This window comes from Xiphophorus couchianus, chromosome 9, assembly GCF_001444195.1.
Source record: "Xiphophorus couchianus chromosome 9, X_couchianus-1.0, whole genome shotgun sequence".
Lineage (NCBI taxonomy): Eukaryota > Metazoa > Chordata > Actinopteri > Cyprinodontiformes > Poeciliidae > Xiphophorus > Xiphophorus couchianus.
The window spans coordinates 2,393,529-2,412,598 of record NC_040236.1 but is presented as its reverse complement, the minus strand read 5'-3'; the positions used below and the strand labels follow the sequence as shown (position 1 = coordinate 2,412,598).

At 40.0% G+C, this 19,070-nt stretch overlaps 1 protein-coding gene and 1 long non-coding RNA gene across 8 annotated transcripts in view; one reads left to right on the top strand and one right to left on the bottom strand.

Annotated features, from left to right (window-relative positions):
• The first annotated feature begins 332 nt into the window (after positions 1–332).
• Positions 333–19,070, top strand: part of ryr2a (ryanodine receptor 2a (cardiac)) — a 148,595-nt gene continuing 129,857 nt past the window's right edge. For 5 of the 7 annotated variants that reach the window (XM_028027114.1, XM_028027112.1, XM_028027107.1 and 2 more), the window contains exon 1: positions 333–511. In XM_028027114.1, coding sequence (XP_027882915.1) covers positions 464–511 — 48 coding nt within the window. In that variant the 5' untranslated portion in view covers positions 333–463. The remainder of the gene's footprint in view (positions 512–19,070) is intronic. The other 2 variants (XM_028027113.1, XM_028027111.1) reach the window with 1 other exon arrangement.
• LOC114150611 (uncharacterized) lies at positions 8,925–9,538 on the bottom strand. Its single transcript, XR_003596787.1, has 2 exons — positions 9,380–9,538; positions 8,925–9,301 (listed from the first exon to the last, which is right to left on the bottom strand). It is a non-coding gene; the product is annotated as an uncharacterized LOC114150611 (long non-coding RNA).

Genomic DNA, 19,070 nt, shown 5'->3' with positions numbered 1-19,070 from the left:
ACTTGGACCTCCTCCTGTCTTCTGTTTTGCCCTGTTTTTGGATTTTCTTGGTTCTTTGGATTTTTTGTAAGTTGGTTCCTTGTTTTCATTTTTTTCATTAAATACACAGAACTTTAAGTCTTGCCTGCTGCTTTTGGGTCCACTAGTACACATCATGACAAATATATTTCTGAACATATATAGAATTGGTATTTTTGTAATGTTTCTTTTCTTTATTTAATATGTTGCCTATATATATATATATGAGCTCTTCCCACGTCCTCCGGCAGAGAGCGCAGGCTGTTCAATAAAGCGCACGCGCACAAGCTCGCTCACACCTGGGCTGCTCCTCCTCCGCCTGGCGCGCGCCATCCAATGAGCTGGGACCTCCTCCGCTCCGGCTCTCAGCGCCTCAGCCGCAGCATCATTCCCGTTCCCCAGCCTGGATCCCACTCTGCAGGCTCAATCCGGGAGACAGCTCACCATGGCTGACCTGGGAGAAGGAGAGGATGAGATCCAGTTCCTGCGAACAGTAAGTCTGCTTCAGGTCCCTCCGCAGGCGGCTGTTGGCTGGGTGTTCACTGCGTCTGTGTGCGGTGCGGGGTGGATGGTAGGGAGTTTACCGCATTAAGATGACAGCCCCGCTTCATACAAGCCATTGGTGTGGGAGTCCGCATCCTGCTGACAGGAGGAGGGAAGAGATGCGGGAATATCATGATGGAGGAAAAGAAAGGAAGAAGGATGGTGAATGATAGTGAAGGTGTATAGTGTAGCTAGCGGTAGTACCATTGTTCCAAAGTGGAGTTTTGAGGAAGATCCAGCCTGTCTGTGGTGGTGTGTGTATGTACTGGTGTACTGGGCGGGATGGTGCGGTGCAGTGCGGTGCAGCCTGCTGCAGCTGCCTCACTTCACTGAGTTTGGACGATGCTCGGCTTGTTTCCTGCAGTCAGGTGAAATCAAGTGAAATCAGCTGATGGGCTGCATGTCAAGAGACAGGAGCTGTTGCTTTACAGCATGCCACACGTGAATCGTCACGTGAAGCCACTGCTCCTATGACTACGGGCTTTTTAAGGGAAGCCACTGGCAAACATACAAAATGTTCTAAGACTTCTTATGTAAGCCGATATGCAGTTTATTGTGAACTTGTCTGCTTCTCTGTCAAGATATGCATGGCAGATTTGTCACAAAGACACTTTTTGTTCTTTTTACGAGGCCGTTAGCAGCTGATGAAACGGGAGCTGACTGACTGCAGTGGCGTTGATGCTCGAAAATCTCCAGAACAAGATTATTGGTGGGAAATTCTGGGATTAATACATGTGTTGATTTTTAAGGCTGCACTGCACCACATGCATTTCCACTGAGTCACTTGACTATTTGTACAGTGAATGATGTGTTTTAGAGACTAACACAAACATCAGACACTAACAATCACCCATAACTCTGCAGTCCTGTGTGTTCTGCTCCAGTCTGAGTTTGAGAGTTTCCATTCCCGCAGTTGGCAGCTGGCCATATGTATGTGTGTAGCTTCCATCCAGCTTCACATAATGTGAAGAACAAGCATCAAACTGAATAGCCAGAGAAAATGGAAAGATTCAACTTTACACTAATATATTTATGAAAAAGTGAACTGTTGATCATTACAAATCTCTGCACACATAAATTTAAATCTACCAAATCTGTAGAGGTGAGTTAATTTCCCCATCACAAACTCATAGGACTAGAAGTTTGAGGACATTTAGTTGTTCCGTTCCCTTCCATGTCCACAACTGAGAGTCAGACAGACTGCTTCTGCAATACTTCCAGCCTGGTACCATAATAGAATCCAATCTGTTCAATACATTCAGTGGGTTCATTTCTTCACTACTTCTTCACAGAAGGGATAGAAGTGCAGCGATTGCAGCGTTCTGGCCGATTACTGAGTACCAATTTTTATTTATTTATTTATTTACCTATTTTTAAGCCTACCCTACTGATTCCAATTTTGGCCAATACCAATTTTTTCTCTCTCTGAAATGTTGCCCAATACATCAAGAAAATTGCTGAGTTGGCATCAATGGGGTCACTATTAACTTTAAACATGACCTGGTGGTCTAGTCTATCAGTCAAACGTCTCTCTTGGGAGAGCAGAAAACAGTGGCTGATTGTTAGACCTTTCCTGAGGTAGATGAGATTGGTGAATAAGATCTTCTTCACATGTAAAAATCGGCCAATCACTGATCTCTGTGATCAAAATTAAGGAGATCGTCACCAATAAATCAGTGCACCCCTACTTCACAGTCAGCTGTTAGTGGCGTTACAAGATGGTAGTGATTGGGAGGACAACAGCACTTACCTGACTTACTTAAACTGTTTCTATTTTAACAGTTTAAAAATCAAATATACCTTAATCTGCACAGTGCAGACTGTCTTAGCACTACCACAGCTAGTGTTCATGCCCTCTGCTTTTGGAGGGTACAGCCAATCAGCAGCAAGGTAAATAAAAGGATCGGCTCCTTTACAAATGCTAGCCAATGGCGTGCATCTTGGCATTTGCTTTTTCTTTTTATTATTTTAGACATGCACAACAAAACATCCAGTCTTACAGACATTACTATTAAAAAATAGTAATGATTTAGAAATGACTTGGACTCATGTTTCACAGGAAAACCTGTATTCACTGTCTTCACAGTGAGTAGGCGGGATCGCTCTGTGGTTTTGGCTCTGAGACCAGTCGAGCAGAACTACTGTGCTATGATGTCATTTTTCTGCTTTCCCTGATTTTCTTAATTTTGTGTGATCAGAGATCTGCCAATACTTGGATGTGAAACTGATCTTTTCCAGAGATCTTATCTGAAAAACAGCCACTGTTCCCATGAGGACCCCAGGTCACATCTAAACTTCATTTATATAAGTTTATCTTGTGTGCAGATAAAACAAGTTTGTATTGTTTCATGAATATTGTTGAGTATTTCTGAATTGTTGTAGTCCAACAACAGATTGGAACATTGAAGGAGCATTGTGGCCTCATAACACAGTTATAAAAACTATAGGGTATCGGACAAAGTGGAAATGGACACGTTAGGCTTTTTGAAGATCTGCCAGATAATTGCGGTCAGTGCACCCTAATATTTAACAGATGAATGATGACTCCAAGAATATTTGGCACTTTTGCATTATCCTTGAACAATGCCAATAGATTTAGCTTTATGCAGTTTGCATATAAAAATACAAAGCTTATGATTTTTTTCTTTCTGGGTAATTCCATCTGGTCAGATGTTCTTACTAAAAATAAAAAATAAAATCAAACAATATTTAGCAGAAGCACACCAGTGCAACAGTTAATATTGAGATGAACTAACAACACTTGTTTGAGTATTTTAAGGCCTGTATAATTTTTATTTAATTTTAAGTTTTTCTGTTTTCCCTGTGATGTTCTGTAAAGCGTGTCGCGTTGCCTTGTCTGTGAGTAGTGCAGCATAAATAAGTTGTTTTGCCTAATATCTGCCTCATCTCTTTGGTAGTTTTAGTAGTTTAGCTTTACTTTTTCTGGTTTCTTCACTTTCTCTAATAATGGAAGTTGTCTGAATACACATTTATTTTTATTTGTCATACAGTTACTGCACCGCCTTGTTCCGTCTTTGTGTTCTTCTAGCTGCTGCTGCATATCCTCATTACAGGAAATTAAGTGTAAGTTGATGACAGAGCTTCTGCATAAATGGTGGGATTCTTGGTTACTATGCAGACTGGTTCTCAGCAGGCCATGAGTTGCCTCCTCAGCATGGGGTAGCCTCTGTGCCATGGCTGCAGTGTGAGTGCAGATCTTCTGGCAAAACCTGTTAGCTGATCTGATTCCTGAGTTCCTGCATATGAGATCAATGACGGCAGTTTAATGTTTCTCCAGCTTTTGTTTTTGCCTTGGATTTGATGTAGGTTGGAAGCTGAATTGACTGGGTGAACAGCTAAACAGAAGATGCAGGGAAAGTCGGGAGATAGCAAAATTTAAATAAAAAGAGTTGAAGTGATGAAATTCAGGTCATTGCATTAGTCCTCCACAGGACAAAAGTTCTTCAGTATGAGAATCTAAAGCACCTCAAAGCGAAAGCAACAGGAAAGCTGACGAGATAATAAGGAGGATATTGGTAGAGTATGAACAAAGACTCAGATGCTGTCAGAGTTATGAGAGGGAATAATGTCTTTTCTGTTCTTAAACATTGACTCAGTAAATAATAAGGAATGCACTGAATCTCTATGTGGCTCTGTGTGTAAAGTTGCACACATTTAGCTTTCCATAAAACAATAAGTGAAGCTATATATAGCAACCTGGTCATTGCCTTTCTATGCAATTCCGCTCGACTCTCATCTCCCTTCACTGTTCCATCTGGGATTTCTTCCATTGAAGTGGATTTCTCTGGTCATTTTTTTCTCCTTTTTTTTTTTGGACCGGGTCAATCGGTGAACAGAAGAAATCATAAACAATGACGTCAATTTTCTGCTCCGTTTTAGAACTGTAGTCTGCATGTAGTTTTAGCAATGGCAGCGGAGGAAGTCAGAGAAACTGTTCAGTCCATGTTGGTCACACTTCCAAAATATTGAATGAACATTAACAGCTGCCGCGATTGGATTGACTCATCTTTCTTTGCACTGGAGTAGATTTGTTTACAGCACAGGAAACTTCTAATAAGCTTCATAGCGTCGAACTGGTGCATTACATCCGTCACAAACAAACGGTAGTCCACGCCTCTAGCAAGCTATCATTTCTCATGGTGTGAAAACGGGGAAATATGTGTTTTGTTTTTTTGTTAACAAAAAAGTCAACACAGTGCAGATGTTGTGGTTGCCAGTAAGGGACTAGCCTTAAAAAGATTAGGAGGGTTTTGCATACCCTGTCTTGGAGATAACAGAAGAAAGTAATGCATGGAGTTCAGACTCTGTAAGGTGATTACAACACACAGATGTTGTAATCACCTTTTACTGTCACTAGTAACATTAACATTTAGAATCATGGAAACAATTACATATAAAAGTTATACCTTATTGTCTATTTCTGCAGAACAAGACTACAATGCCATACATGCATGACAAATTAATGACATTTTTAATTCTTGTTGCCAGTAAAAATATTTTTGAAGCAGACAAAGCAAACCTGAATAGCTTTGATTGATGTTCAATAAATCAGACTAAACATTTCCTGTTTCATGTAATAATAAACTCCACCTCCGTCTATCTTAATGTTTGTATTTTTGTTACTGATGTGTTACATTGCTAATCATTCATTTTCTGCATTGTAATTATATGTTGTGAGTCTTCCTGTATTCAGTGGTTGTTAATTATGCACAACAGGGGAAACACTAACAGTGGTAGACGCAGCTGTACAGTAGGACAGAATTTTGCTGTTTTGTTGAAATAAACCTGAAATGATTGGGGAGTTGAAATGTTCAAACTGTCTTTAATATTTTAATTAGAGGCTTGGACAATTAGCAGTGCGTGTGTGTGTGCGTGCGCGGGCGTGGGCGTGTGTGTTTTAATATTGGTTGATGTATTCTATCAGAGGTGGAAGATTTCCAGGTTGTTCCATAACAGATACAGATTTTAACAAAAAAAAAAAAAAGACCAAACAAAATTTGTTGAGCCTTTTGGTCTTGCTGGTGCTTTTGCCCCTCTTGTACTCAAAGTACCGTACTCGGTATTATATTGTCTTCTCCTAAAGTTGCTTATCAAAGTTTAAGACTGAGCCTAAAGGAGCAGTTAATTTTTCTGATGAAAATGCATCAGAAAAAAAGCTGACTGTTAGATTGGATGGACATAAACTCATTCATTTATGCACCTCTAACAATAACATCTCCTATTCAGAGTTGATAGAAAAAACAATAAACTAACGTGTTGTTCAGTTAGGTTACGTAATGATGACAAAGCCATCATGGTGTGAGATTAAAGAAAACTAATAATAATTAATAAAAAACAAGAGTTCGTAGTAATACCTGAGATTTAAAACATTGAATATGATCTGTATGAACATGCATCCATCTTGCATCACATCACACAACATGCATCTTCATGCCATTAAATTAGATGATGAACAAAATTTTGATTTTGTCACATGATCTTAGTGACAGGTGAAGTTTTAATGATCACACTCATTAACTGAGTTAGACTTTAACTCATCTTTTTATTATGATTGCTTTAAACAGAAGTCTTTTTCATTTATTTTTACCAGCTCGACCTTTTTATCTTTACGCAGCTGTTTCCATCTGACCATCATGTTTATCTTGTTTTCTTGTCTTTTTCTCTGTACTTTGAGTGGTCAATTAGAAACATTGCAAATTAGCATATTAAATGCATAGTTTTTAACGACGACTGTTAATTTACAGCCACGCTTTTTGTTTGTCCCCTTACTGTCCTCCTCCTTTTCCTCCACTGTCTTTCATCTTCCTCTGCTTTGCTCTCTCTCTAATTCTCCAGCACTCCTGCTAAGTGCACTTTGAATGTAGATCAATACACGGTTACTGGTAACTGCTGATGGCTCAGCACAAAGCAAACAGCATGGCAACAGCAGTGTGGTCATCTTTATTTATTTATCTGTGTTGCAGGGAAATGTCTGTTTTGGCAGACTGCTCAAAGAATTCCAATGGAGAACCACCTCAGGTCAAATAAAAGGACACTCTGCCTCTAATCCTCTAGTGTACTGAGTCCAGTCCACTTCTGAGTATGATCAAAACTCTGCTGCCAGACTTCAAAGACTGCATTAAACACAAAGGGCAAAAGTAAGCTTTCATTCTTAGATTTGTTCCATACATATTAGTACTTCTGTGACTGATCAAATGTCAGAAGTGAGCATATGAACAAGGAATAATAAGCGTGTTCTGTGAGGTTAGATGCACACAACATGGCAACGTGTTGGGGTAACTCTGTTACATCCATTTTAAAAACTTTTCTTGCTCGTTTTTGTGGTCAAAAATATTTTTTTTAATGATTCTTCTTGAGGTCTTGGATGCTGTACATGTTATGCATTTCACTGAGACAAAGTAGCAGGATCATGTCCCTGACCATGTCTCTGTCAAGTCTTTACACCATGCATGGCGACTGGCTTGAGTAGTTGTCCTCTAATTGGAAGATTTAATTTCCGTTATTTTGTATATGGTTTATGCTTGGAAAAGTCTATCTAGATGTGAAGGTAGACTGTAGGAGTTAATGCTGCTAGTCAATGACTACATGCATTCTGCTGGGTTTTCTTAGAAAAAATAAAAAAATTAACCAATTGTTTGACTAGTTGGAACAATTTGGAAGGAATCTATTAACTTTGTATTTGTCTATACGACTAATTAACTTTTTTTGTAAAGAGCCTTAAGACAATATTTTATTAGTGAACTGACGCTAAATTAAATGAAAAATCTTCTAAACTTCTTGGAATACAGCATTCTTTTGTGTGCAGACAGACACACAAATGCTAAATTATTGATATGGTCTTTGCTGGACATTTAGAAATGTTTCATGTCTATTTGAGAAAGTCAGTGACTTATCAGCTCTTGGACTATGTTACCAACGGTAGCATAAATAGCCTTGCATGGACTGATTAGCTTGCAAGCAGCCATGTAGCTCTCTGTTTGACTTTTCTCTTTTTCTATGCTCTATTTTCACATCATTAGGATTTAGCACATATAATTGTCCATTTACTAATGTCATTTTAGAGATGGATACTGGATGTAGGAACTGCAGCTAGAATGATTTTTGTGTCAGTAGATTAGAGTTTTTGGCATTCTTTTTCTAAACAGATGTGTTTTTTAAAAGTTGTCGCCGACGGTACATGGTTTGCAGCTCTGAGATTTTGATCCAGACTTTCGATGGGAAGTCCCACTTAAAGCTGGTTAGACATTGCACTTGTTGCTGTTTTGTTGTTGCCACCTTTCTTATTTAAAGGAGAAGATAGTTTGGTTTTAATGACGTTTTTCAGTTTTCTCATTTTATCTAGTTTTGCATCTCATTGTAATGAGAAGGGTTTCTCCGTTAAGTGAGATACTTCTTTTTAATTTCATTCCAAGCTCTGCCAGTTAAAGCTGCAGTATGTAACTTTTGAAAATATATGTTTTTTACATATTTGGTAAAGCTGTCATGTTGTGAGAGTTTGAGACAGATAATCTGTGAAAAGCTCAATCTCCTCCCTGATGCACTGCTCCAAAAACAGCCAATGAGAGGCAGGAGGCGGGTGTTAGCGCTGTCAATCAATTTTATGTACTCACTTCTGAATGTGTTACTGGCAGAGAAAAACTCACTGCTACAAGAAAATCGTTTCAGTCATTAGTGACGATGCTAACTAGCCCTGGCATTCACAATAGGCTATGCTAACAGCAGTGTAGCAGAGAGTATGTGTGGATGAACAGAGGGTAACTGACGGTGCTGAGACCACCTGTGATGTGACCTGATGTTCCACAACATCCTCCTCATTTCCTGAATGCGCCAGCATGTCATAGTCAACATGACAGAAAACAGTGACTTCAGGTTCAGTCTTTTATTTAGAAGCACCAGAGTTGAAAGTCTCAGCAAAATTATATTGCATAATAATTATTTTTACATAAGTGTATTATAGGTGTGAAGTTTGAAATGTTATGTTATGATAGTCCTAATGTTTACTTTGAATCAGAAGTAGCAAAGCAAACAGTGTCTGGAATTACTGATGACGTTTGTTTGTCACATGTGATGGATTTCAGGTGCAGGAGTTAGACGCTCGGGCAGCATGTGTGATACTGGGTCAAGTTCTGCTCCTTTGTTTCTCACAATTTAGCTGTTTTCTAGATGGAAGCAGCATTTTTTTCCCTTTCTTCTTTGCTGTTCATGGTTTAAAAACAGCCTGAGAATGTATATTTAGCTTACTGCTGTCAGCTGTCGAGGATCTTATGAGGTGAAAGCTCTTTATTGTCATAATGCGAGGTTTCTAGGACTGTTAAGGCAAGCAACAACTACGGACACCCAAACAGTTTTAACAGATTTATTTAGTAACTGAATGTGCTGGAGAGTGTGTGGAGGGGCGTCAATCTGCGACAGCAGGGAGGAACCGGGCCAGCGGAGGAACTGCAAAGGGCGAGCGGTTAAAGTGGGAAGTAATGAAGGGAATGATGGAGTAACCTGATGGTGACTTGCGGTCTGTGGGTAGGTAAGCAGAGGAGAGTACATGGGGTCCAACAGTAGGTGTGGTGGTTTTCCAGATGGGGGAAGTTCCAGCAGGCGATTGAGGGCGGACAGGCAGCAGCTGAGTGGCGGGCGTGACGCACCCAGGTGCAAGGCCAAACAGAGCAGCTAGGATCCGATTCTTCAGGTGGGTCCAGTTCAGAGAGTATTCAGCTCGGGTTCACTGTAGAGGAAGGAGCAGATGAAAAGGAGTCAGAACAAAGAGGACACTGGGAATACAGCACTGACAGCTAGAGAGTACCACTGTAGAAGCGGAACCATCTGGCATCTGACTCTGGGAAGCCGCTCCCCTTTAAGGACCTTGCAGATTGGTGGTGATGAGCAACAGCTGGATCCCATCAGCCTGCCACCCTGTGAAGGAGAAGGAAACCACTCCCTGCAGAACCCAACATTTATAATGCAATGAGTAGTCATATGCTCTAATTCTTCAGAAGCAAAAACAGACCTTCCAGCTTTGTAGAAATCTTTTAATGCATCGTCGATGGCAGTTTATTATTAGCTGCCTAGTGGCTGAAAATGAAGCAGAAAGGTCAAAATCCCGAGGAGGACTTTGTTGAAGTTTGATCCAAAATGGCCACCTCCGTATGCAATTTAGGACATGAATTAATAAACCTCTGCAGCACTTTGCTTTGCTGCTAGGGCCCAACAAGAATGTGATATTTTGTGTTTTTACCTGCTCAACAAAGGGTAGCAAACAAACTAATATGATTTTGGAGAAAATTGAAACAATGCTCTTGTTTAAAGAAAGGCTTGTTTAACCTTTTTATTGTAGATAAGCCATTTAGTTTCTTCTCAGAAACAAAGATAGTAAATGGGTCACTCTTTCTTTAGAACCGTTTAATTTGAGCCAATTTCAATTAATGGATGCACAAGTTTGCTTTTGAGCAAATGAGAAGATGACTCAGTTAACAGTATAAGTGTATAATATTTGATGAAGAATAGAACGAATTGTATTCTTTGTATACAATCCTTTGTATTATTTTCTCTTTTAGAGAAAAGAGATAAAATGATATAATTTAAGGTAGTTTTGATAAGTGTAATTTATTTATTTTTTTGATCAAATAAAACAGAATAAGGCAAGCATAACAATGAAGTCAGTTTGACATGAGAAATAAAGAAACAAATGGCTCAGAAGAAGCAAGAAGCATGATGGGATATGTCTGTGTGTGTTTCTGTGGGACTGAATGCTTTCAACTGAAACAAGCTTTGAAGGTGACCTTTTGAGGTGAAGGCTTATGCTTTTCTACACATGCTTATAAACAGTTTGAATACAGTATTCTAGAAAACATCTTAACCAGAACCTGACAAGCTACCTCAGAAATGTAACAGGTGTTGGAATAAAGGGTTAGCCCTATAATTTGTGCAGTATGTGTACTTCAATCTTTTTTTTTTCTCAGTTGAATAAGGTTCATGTTGGACATGTTTCTAAATGCATAGTGAGTGTGCAGCATAGCTGATTACTGTAATACCTCTTCTCAGAAATTAGGACATTTCACTGACAGTGTAATGTAATCTGTGAAGAAATAAGTGATTTTGGTCCTGTTGTAATTTTTGAGGTGGTTCAGTACATAACAGGCGTACTGCATGGACAATGACTCCGCCTCAGTTTCAGGCTGCAGCCACATCGGCTCTGTTAAGTCCACTTTAATCCAACTCTAGTTCATTTGTCCAGAATGTCTGGTTTGTTAGGGAAGGTGTGAATGGGCAATAGAACTCTGATGCAGACCAAAAAAATTTACTCTGGTCTGCCTAGAGACCTACAGTAGGTCATAGTTCGGTTGAAGTGAATCTGGTGCAGGTCAAAATCATATGTAAATCCTTGGCTCTAATATAATTATTGGTGGGGATTTAAACCTAATCCTGGACCCAGTTTTAGATAGACAACGCCCTCAGTCTAATTCATTCAAGAGTGGCGATTCCCTCAAAAGTCTATTACAATCCCACAATATGGTCGACATTTGGAGACTGCTATATCCTACTGGGAGAGATTATTCATACTTTTCAGCAGTACATAAGTCCTACTCTAGGATTGATTGCTTCTTATTGGACTCTAGGTTGCTAGCAGCAGTATCAAGCTGCAAATATCACAATATTCACATATCAGATCATGCTCCTGTGTTGCTGAACCTTAAATTAGATTTTAAAAAGGGAGGGTGGAACTGGCTCTTAAATAACACTCTGTTGAAAGATAAGGAATTTTGTTCCTATATTTCAAAAGAAATTAAGTCATACCTGAGTGCCAATGACAGGGGGGATGTAGATGATTCGATGCTTTGGAAAGCAATGAAGGCGGTTATAAGGGGATGTATAATTTCGTTCGAGGCGGCAAAAAGTAAAGAGTCCAAGATAAGGTTGGATAAAATAGAAGGCCTGTTGACCAGCTTAGAAAACTCATATAAATTAAAGCAGTGTCCAGATACCTTGAATAAAATAACAGCTCTGCGATATGAATATAACTCTATTATGTCGAGAAAGGTTTCTAAATTACTGGGACAAGTCAAACAAAAATACTTTGAGTTAGGTGATAAACCTCATAAGCTTTTAGCCCGTCAGCTTAAACATTCACAGGCCTCTAGAGCCATACATCGTATTAAGCTTGAAGATGGAACTTTACTCACGAATCCGGATAAAATCAACAACTGCTTTACAGACTTCTACGCTAGTGTTTATCAGTCACACGGAATATTGGACATTGAAAATCTGGAAAGATTTTTTGAAAATTTGAATTTGCCAAAACTGCCATCAGATTCAGTTGAAGCTCTGGAAGCCAACATAACTTTACAGGAAATTGAATCTGTTATCTCTACACTTCCCAACAATAAAGCGCCTGGTCCTGACAGCTTTAGTGTTGACTTCTTCAAAATATTCAGTTCCAAATTATCGCCTCTACTTTTGCGTATGTTAAACCATTCTAGGCAAGTGTCAAAACTGCCCCCCACTTTATACAGAGCCAATATTTCGCTCATTCCTAAACCTGGTCGTGATCCAGAGGTTGTTTCATCCTACCGCCCAATTTCGTTGTTGCCTCTAGAAACCAAAATTCTTGGGAAAATTCTAGCCAATAGACTCAAAGAACATATAGGTTTAATCGTCCATCCGGATCAGACTGGCTTTATGCCAGGTAGGCATATGTTTTTTAACCTGCGGCGTCTTTTCAATATATTATATTCAAATCATTCAAATGATTCCATTGTTATTTTGCTAGATGCACAACGTGCATTTGATCAAGTAGAATGGCCTTATATGATGTTTGTTCTCAAAAAATTTGGTTTTGGACCCTTGTTTACAGAATGGATTGAAATAATTTATTCACACCCAACTGCTTCCGTCATTACTAATCAGAATATCTCCTGTCCCTTTGCTATTCATCGTGGTACACGTCAAGGCTGCCCCCTCTCCCCATTTCTCTTCTCAGTCATTATTGAACCTCTGGCCGCTAGCATTAGGCAGAACCCTTTAATTTCCCCTATTGAGATGTTTAATTGTAAGCATCATATTTTGCTGTATGCTGACGATATACTTTTGTATGTCTCTAACCCACGGAAATCGCTGTCTCCTCTTTTGAAGATGATCAACAGTTTCGGCAGTTTCTCTGGTTTTTCTATTAATTGGGACAAAAGTGAACTAATGCCGCTTACCACAGAGGCTGATTTGGCATATTTGAGGTCCACATCATTTAAGATAGCTTATGATTCCTTTACATATTTGGGTGTGTTGGTAACAAAAAAACCAGAACATCTTTTACGGCTGAACTGGCAGAGTAAAATTCTTCAACTCAAGCAGAATATCGATTTCTGGAAAACTCTCCCACTATCTATGGCCGGGAGGATTAACGCCATTAAAATGGTGGTGTTACCTCGATTTCTTCATTTATTTCAATCTGTCCCATGTTTTATTGGTGTATCCTACTTCAGACAATTAGATTCTATTATTATTCCTTTTATTTGGGGCTATAAAAGAATCAGAATTTCCAAAAAACACTTATGTAAACCAGGAATGGAGGGTGGGTTCTCCCTACCAGACTTCAATCATTATTACTGGGCTTGCCATTTATACATCCTGGCATGGTGGAGGAAGGGCCCACTCTCATCTGATGTGACCTGTCCTACCTGGTTATCTTTAGAGCGTCTGCACTGTTATAATTCGTCTCTAACCGCCCTCCTTAACAGCCCCATTAAAGTCAGTAAAACACTCTATACCAATAGTTTTGTCATTGGCAATACTATCAGAATCTGGAAACAGATACAAACATTTATAGAAGCTCCAGAGGTTTACTTTGACACTCCGATCTGTGAAAATCACTCCTTTGCACCAGGTCTCAGTGACGCCGTCTTTCGGGCGTGGAGAATGAAGGGCATCAGTGTGATTGGTGACCTATATATTAGTGGAACTTTTGCATCTTTTGCACAGTTATGTTCCGAGTATAATCTTCCTCCATCAAGTTTTTTCCGGTATCTGCAGGTTCGGGACTTTGTTAGGAAAAATGTATCGGATGTTGGAACTTTAATGAAACATGATACCCTGGAGGAAATAAATAAATTTGATCCTGTCAATCGGGGGGCAGTGTCACACTTTTATAAGATCTTTAATGGTATGCGTGTAGATACAACCAGGATTAAGAAGGCATGGGAGGATGAGTTAGGGCAACAGCTATCTGAAGAACTGTGGGAGGAGGGTTTGAAAAGTATACAAGAATGTTCTGTCAACGCCAGACACAATCTCATACAGTTCAAAACTATACATAGGCTCCATTATTCGAGGGAGAAACTGAGCACTTTCTTTACTAGTGTGTCTCCAATTTGTAATCGTTGTCGGACTGCTATTGGTAACTTGACACACTCCTTCTGGTCATGTGTTCAGCTTCACTCATTCTGGAAGAAAATTTTAAATTTTTTTTCAACAGCTTTTGGGAAAAAATGGGATCCAGAACCTCTTATTGCCATCATCGGGGTCTCCAGTGCTTTGCGACCAGCCACTAAAAATGAGAAAATGGTGGTTTTGTTTGGTACGGTGATTGCTAAAAGGTTGATTTTGAGATTTTGGAAAAAGGACTTCGTGCCCACATTTGATTTGTGGTTGGGAGAACTAGCAAATACTCTGCATCTGGAAAGACTGAGATATCACAACGAAGATAAAGTCAGTGTGTTTGAGAAAATATGGGACCCTGTACTAAAATTCCTTCAATGAAAAAGTGTCTATTTCAGACCTGTCACTGCTTAATACCCTGTATAACTGTCCTTTTTTTTTTTTTTTTTTTTGTATATGCTTGTGGAAAGGTTTGGATCAATTTGTGATGTTTTTGCCATGTTGTCTTGACGGTGTAAGTGTTTTATGATGTGCCGGGTAAGGGATGGGTGGGGATTTGATCTGTTATGTTAATTTAGGTATGTTCATGTATGGAAAATTTATGTATGCAAAATTTAATTAAAAAAAATCATATGTAAATCCAAACAGACCGACTTGGCTGCGGTCCACTCCTAAAGCAGGAAGTGGACTGCAACCCAGGAATTCTGGGTAAATACAACTAAAACAAATGCACAACTCTAGCGCAAGCAGGACCACTCTATTTTAACCACTAAAATCTTACACCACTCCACTGTTTAAATTTTATAAAGAAGGAAGTTGTTTAGCGATGATGGAGGTAAACAAGTTTTGTTAGTTTGACAGTGTAGTGTGGAAGAGAACCACAGCAGCTGGAACTGGAACAAATGTTGTAATTTTGATCCCAATAGAACTGAGTGTTCTGGACCGTCAGGCATGAAAACACTGCGATCAGTTTCTCCTGTATCCGTTTATAATCCCACATTGCATCCATCTTCTGTTGCCATAAAGCAGTGTGTTGTTGCGCAACACCCCCCCCCCTCCTTTCCGTCTCTACTCTCTCACTCTCGTACTTCCTCTTCTGACAGGGGAGATGTGCTACCAGCTCTCCGTCTAACGGGTCCGTTGAGTTTCCTAAATCTGCTGGGATTTACCCTGTCCAGAACTGAAGTAAACTCTGTTTAAGCTGGTTTCGAGAAACGATTCGCCTGGTTATCTGACGGCCTACATCCAGGTGTCCCACCCTTCTTCCCCCTGTGAATTAGCCAGACTGAGCAGCCTACAGCCAACTAGTTTCACAGAACACACCTGTTAACGGTCGCTCGTTCTCTATTTTACAACTTGCATTTGTTATTGAACCAGGTAGGTTTTAGTAACTCGGGCGAGTCCCAAGGATGATGTTTTAAATATGGGCTACCAGCAACCTAAAAACATTTTCCACCTCTTCCTCTCCAGAATCAAACATCACAGCTATTTTACAACCATCAAAGAACTTTAAGGTGAATCATTAACTGAATGTCCACAACATCTTTAGATTTTCTTTATGCTAAATATTTTATTAGTAAGGCATTTTTGCAAGGGTCAGTACAGCTTAATTCAGTAGCAGAAATAATCAAATAAGTAAAATCAGTCATCTAGTCTATCTTTCCCTACTGCTGATACTGAGAACTAAAAAAGGAACCTTAGAGCGAGACGGACGGAGTTTGGCGCCTCGAACCCCAGACCTGGCACGACGACGAAGAAGGTGTGGCAGCAGGAGGAGGAAGTTGATCGACGAAGGCAGGGATCTCTGTAGGTCCGATGAACTTCTTCTCCGCATGGATGGTGAGGTCACACAGGACTTGGTGCTGGCAGGAAAAAAGGCACCAGTTCTTCTTCCCTGTCTTTGTCTTCATCTTTGTCTTTGGGGTCAGAACCCAGCCGATGAGAGAAGTGCGATTCGAAGCCACAGATTGTGGGCCTGACGGGTTGGTCTCCATGTGCAGGACAGTCTTCGGCTCTGTGGCCCCGGCTCTTCTTCAGCTGCAGAGTTCTTTGTCCATCTCGATCTTGGCTCGAAGCTGCCCGGAGGATCCAACAAAAGGTTCCTCTTTTGCACCCACCTTTTATAGGGTTTATCCACCCTTTTGGTGCGTTTTCATTGGCTGTCTGCTTAGACAGATGATCTCATATCCATCACTGTCTTAAGAGACATCATGTCATGATGTCTGTGCCAATGTCTCAGGGTTGCTCAACCTCCTGTTTCCATATAAGGTGCTGATCATCTCTGCTCTCCTGTTAGTTCCCCTTTTTCCCTTCCTGTCACCTTTCACCTACCATCTACCTCCAACATATCAGTGATGTTTAATTGCAGTTTTATAACCTTTTACACCATTTCAAGTTCAATGTCAAAATCACATTTATATCACATTTATTTTCTTTAGCTTCTCTGATTTAGCATTCATTTATAATTTTATAACCATAACTTATTAATTATTCTTATTATAATCTTAATGTGAGTTATTACAGATGTTTTCTGAAAAGAAACCAGGAATAATCTATTATTCTAATTATTTGATACCAAAGTTACATTTGCTTGTTTTTCTTATAAGTGTTTAGATTTAATTTTTTAAAACTTTCATGCTTTAAAATAGTCTCAACTATTTTTATAAATCTGCAGGCTGGAAACTTCCTCTTTTTCCAGGAAACCTGCTTTTCTTGTTTCATGAATCTCTCTGACTGACTATGATTTCTTATGATTAGATAGAAAAAAGTAGAATTAAAGCAAAGTTTGCATGAGACAAAAACAACACACACAACCAGATTTATTTTATTGACACTTAAGTCTACTGTTGGGCCTTGATATCACTTGAGTGATTCATTTTAAAGATAACTTTATTTATTATTACTGTTAAACTTAAATCTCCAGCATGGGGAAGTGGGATGAGCTCGGATTTTCTTGACAAGTGGTGTCAAACTCCAGTCCTCAAGGGCCGCTGTCCTGCAGTTTTTAGATGTTCCACAGGTACAAAACACTGGAATGAAGTGGCTTAATTACCTCCTCCTTGTGTAGATACGTTTTCCAGAGCCTTGCTAATTATTCTATTCAGCAGCAGTGGTGAAGCAGAGGCACATCTAAAAGTTGCAGGACAGCGGCAGGACACTGGAGTTTGACACCTGTGCCATAAAGGATCTGCTGGCACCCTGCCATCAGGACTCTTGTTAATCTGAATACATATTGGTCTTATCATTCCCTTGCTGCTGGTTTTTAATGTAAAGTGCTCCTCAGGCTTTGGAGAACATGAACCTTTCCTCACCAATGTGAAACAAGACAAGTTGAAGGAAGACATTTGATAGGAATCCAGATAATTGTCAGCTTGCTCTGCTTAATGATAACATTCAGATTACATGTGGGGTGCTTGTTGTGCATCAAGGAGAGAAAGAGAAACTGCAACAGATGTGGGGAAAAAAGGAAAGTAAGATGGCAGAAGAGAACAGCACTTTCTCTGCTTCTCACTGCAGTGCTCTTATGTAAACGAATGTTCATACGAGACCATTCAAGTGTGCAGTAGATGAACAAGCAAGAACTTGAGAACAAATCTAGAAATGAGGAAGAAAAATCTAATGAGAAGAATGTAGAGAACAGAGTGCAGTCTGAGTGGAGTGGGACTGATGAGGACTGAAGGGGACTTGTGGGAACACTGGACTAGGATACACATGCACAATTTGTGATATGCAGCTTTGTGATATGCAGCCTTTTATTTGTCTGGGCATTTAAACTCGGAATGATCTATTAAACAGATATATTAGAAGTTATGGAATATATCCATCCAGCCATTATCAAGACCCACTGGTCAGTGCAGGGTCATTTAGAGACACCAACAACCTGCACAGTCATGTTTCTTACCTGTGGCAGAGAGAATCCACAGATGGTGAGGAGAACATGCAATCTCCATGCAGAAACACCCTGCCCTCCTGACCTAACCTCATGCAGGGACTTCTTTATCAGCTGTTTTAAGAGAAAGTAAACCCATACATGCCTATCCCTAGTGGGGTGCTGGTGCCTATCTCCAGAGGTCATCGGGTGAGAGGCAGGGTCACCCTGGACAGGTCACCAGTCTGACCTGTCCAGGGTCAGACTGGTGACAATTTAGAGAGATTGTCCTCTAAATTCAACCATGTTTTTGAACTGTGGGAGGAAACCAGAGTACCTGGAGAGAACTCGCACACGTTCAGGGAGAACATCCATACTCCCAAACTGGGACTCAAAGTCAAGACCTTATCGCTGCAAGGCAAGGCTGCCGGGGTCCGAGCACCAAAATCTTATTTCATTTGTATAAAATAAACTTTCTAATTGCAGATTTTTCTTTGTGTTAGTGTGCCAGGTTGAAAATCCAGTAAGCCAGATAAAGTACTAAAAACCAGCTTAGATAAAATGAAATGGTCTCCAGGAGTTTGTTCCACTAAAAGGAGTGCAGATTTTCATGTCCTGCTTTGAAAAACACAAAAAAGTAGGATAAAGTTTTTCCCCACTGCTGTGACCCCTTAACAGTTATAGCAGCAACCCATATACCATGAGTTGTGCAGGTGAGCGTGTGCGTGTTTGTGAGAGAGGAAGAGCACTACTTTCAGAGAGTTTGAATAATGGGCTCTGTGCAGCATCTCATTCATCATTGTTGATGTGGACTACTGCTGCTCAGGCAACCTATTTCTGGAAGACCTACCTATGGCATAGAACCAACGTATGCTTACAGGCTCCTGCTGCACTGCTGTATGCTGCAGCGGTCCCAGAGGCTGCCTTTGGCCTTTCAAAGACATCAGAGAAGTCTGGAAAGTCCAACTTCATAAGATGTCCCATATATGACAGTAAGAGGAGCAGAAACAGCCTCAGAACTCAAAGTTCCCATTATTACACCAGACTTTATTTCTATGGTGTGCATTAACACACTTCAAAGTGTGTGAATATTATTCTCAATCAGAAGAAAAACATGTTGGTAAAAAAACAAACAAACTATACTTTTAACCTAAATCTGTCTGAAGAAAAATAGTGTTGAGCAAAATTGTTGTTCACATAAAGTGTTGTGGGAATCTAGAGGTGGATGGAAGGCTGCCCAGTGGGGCAGTTGTTAGCA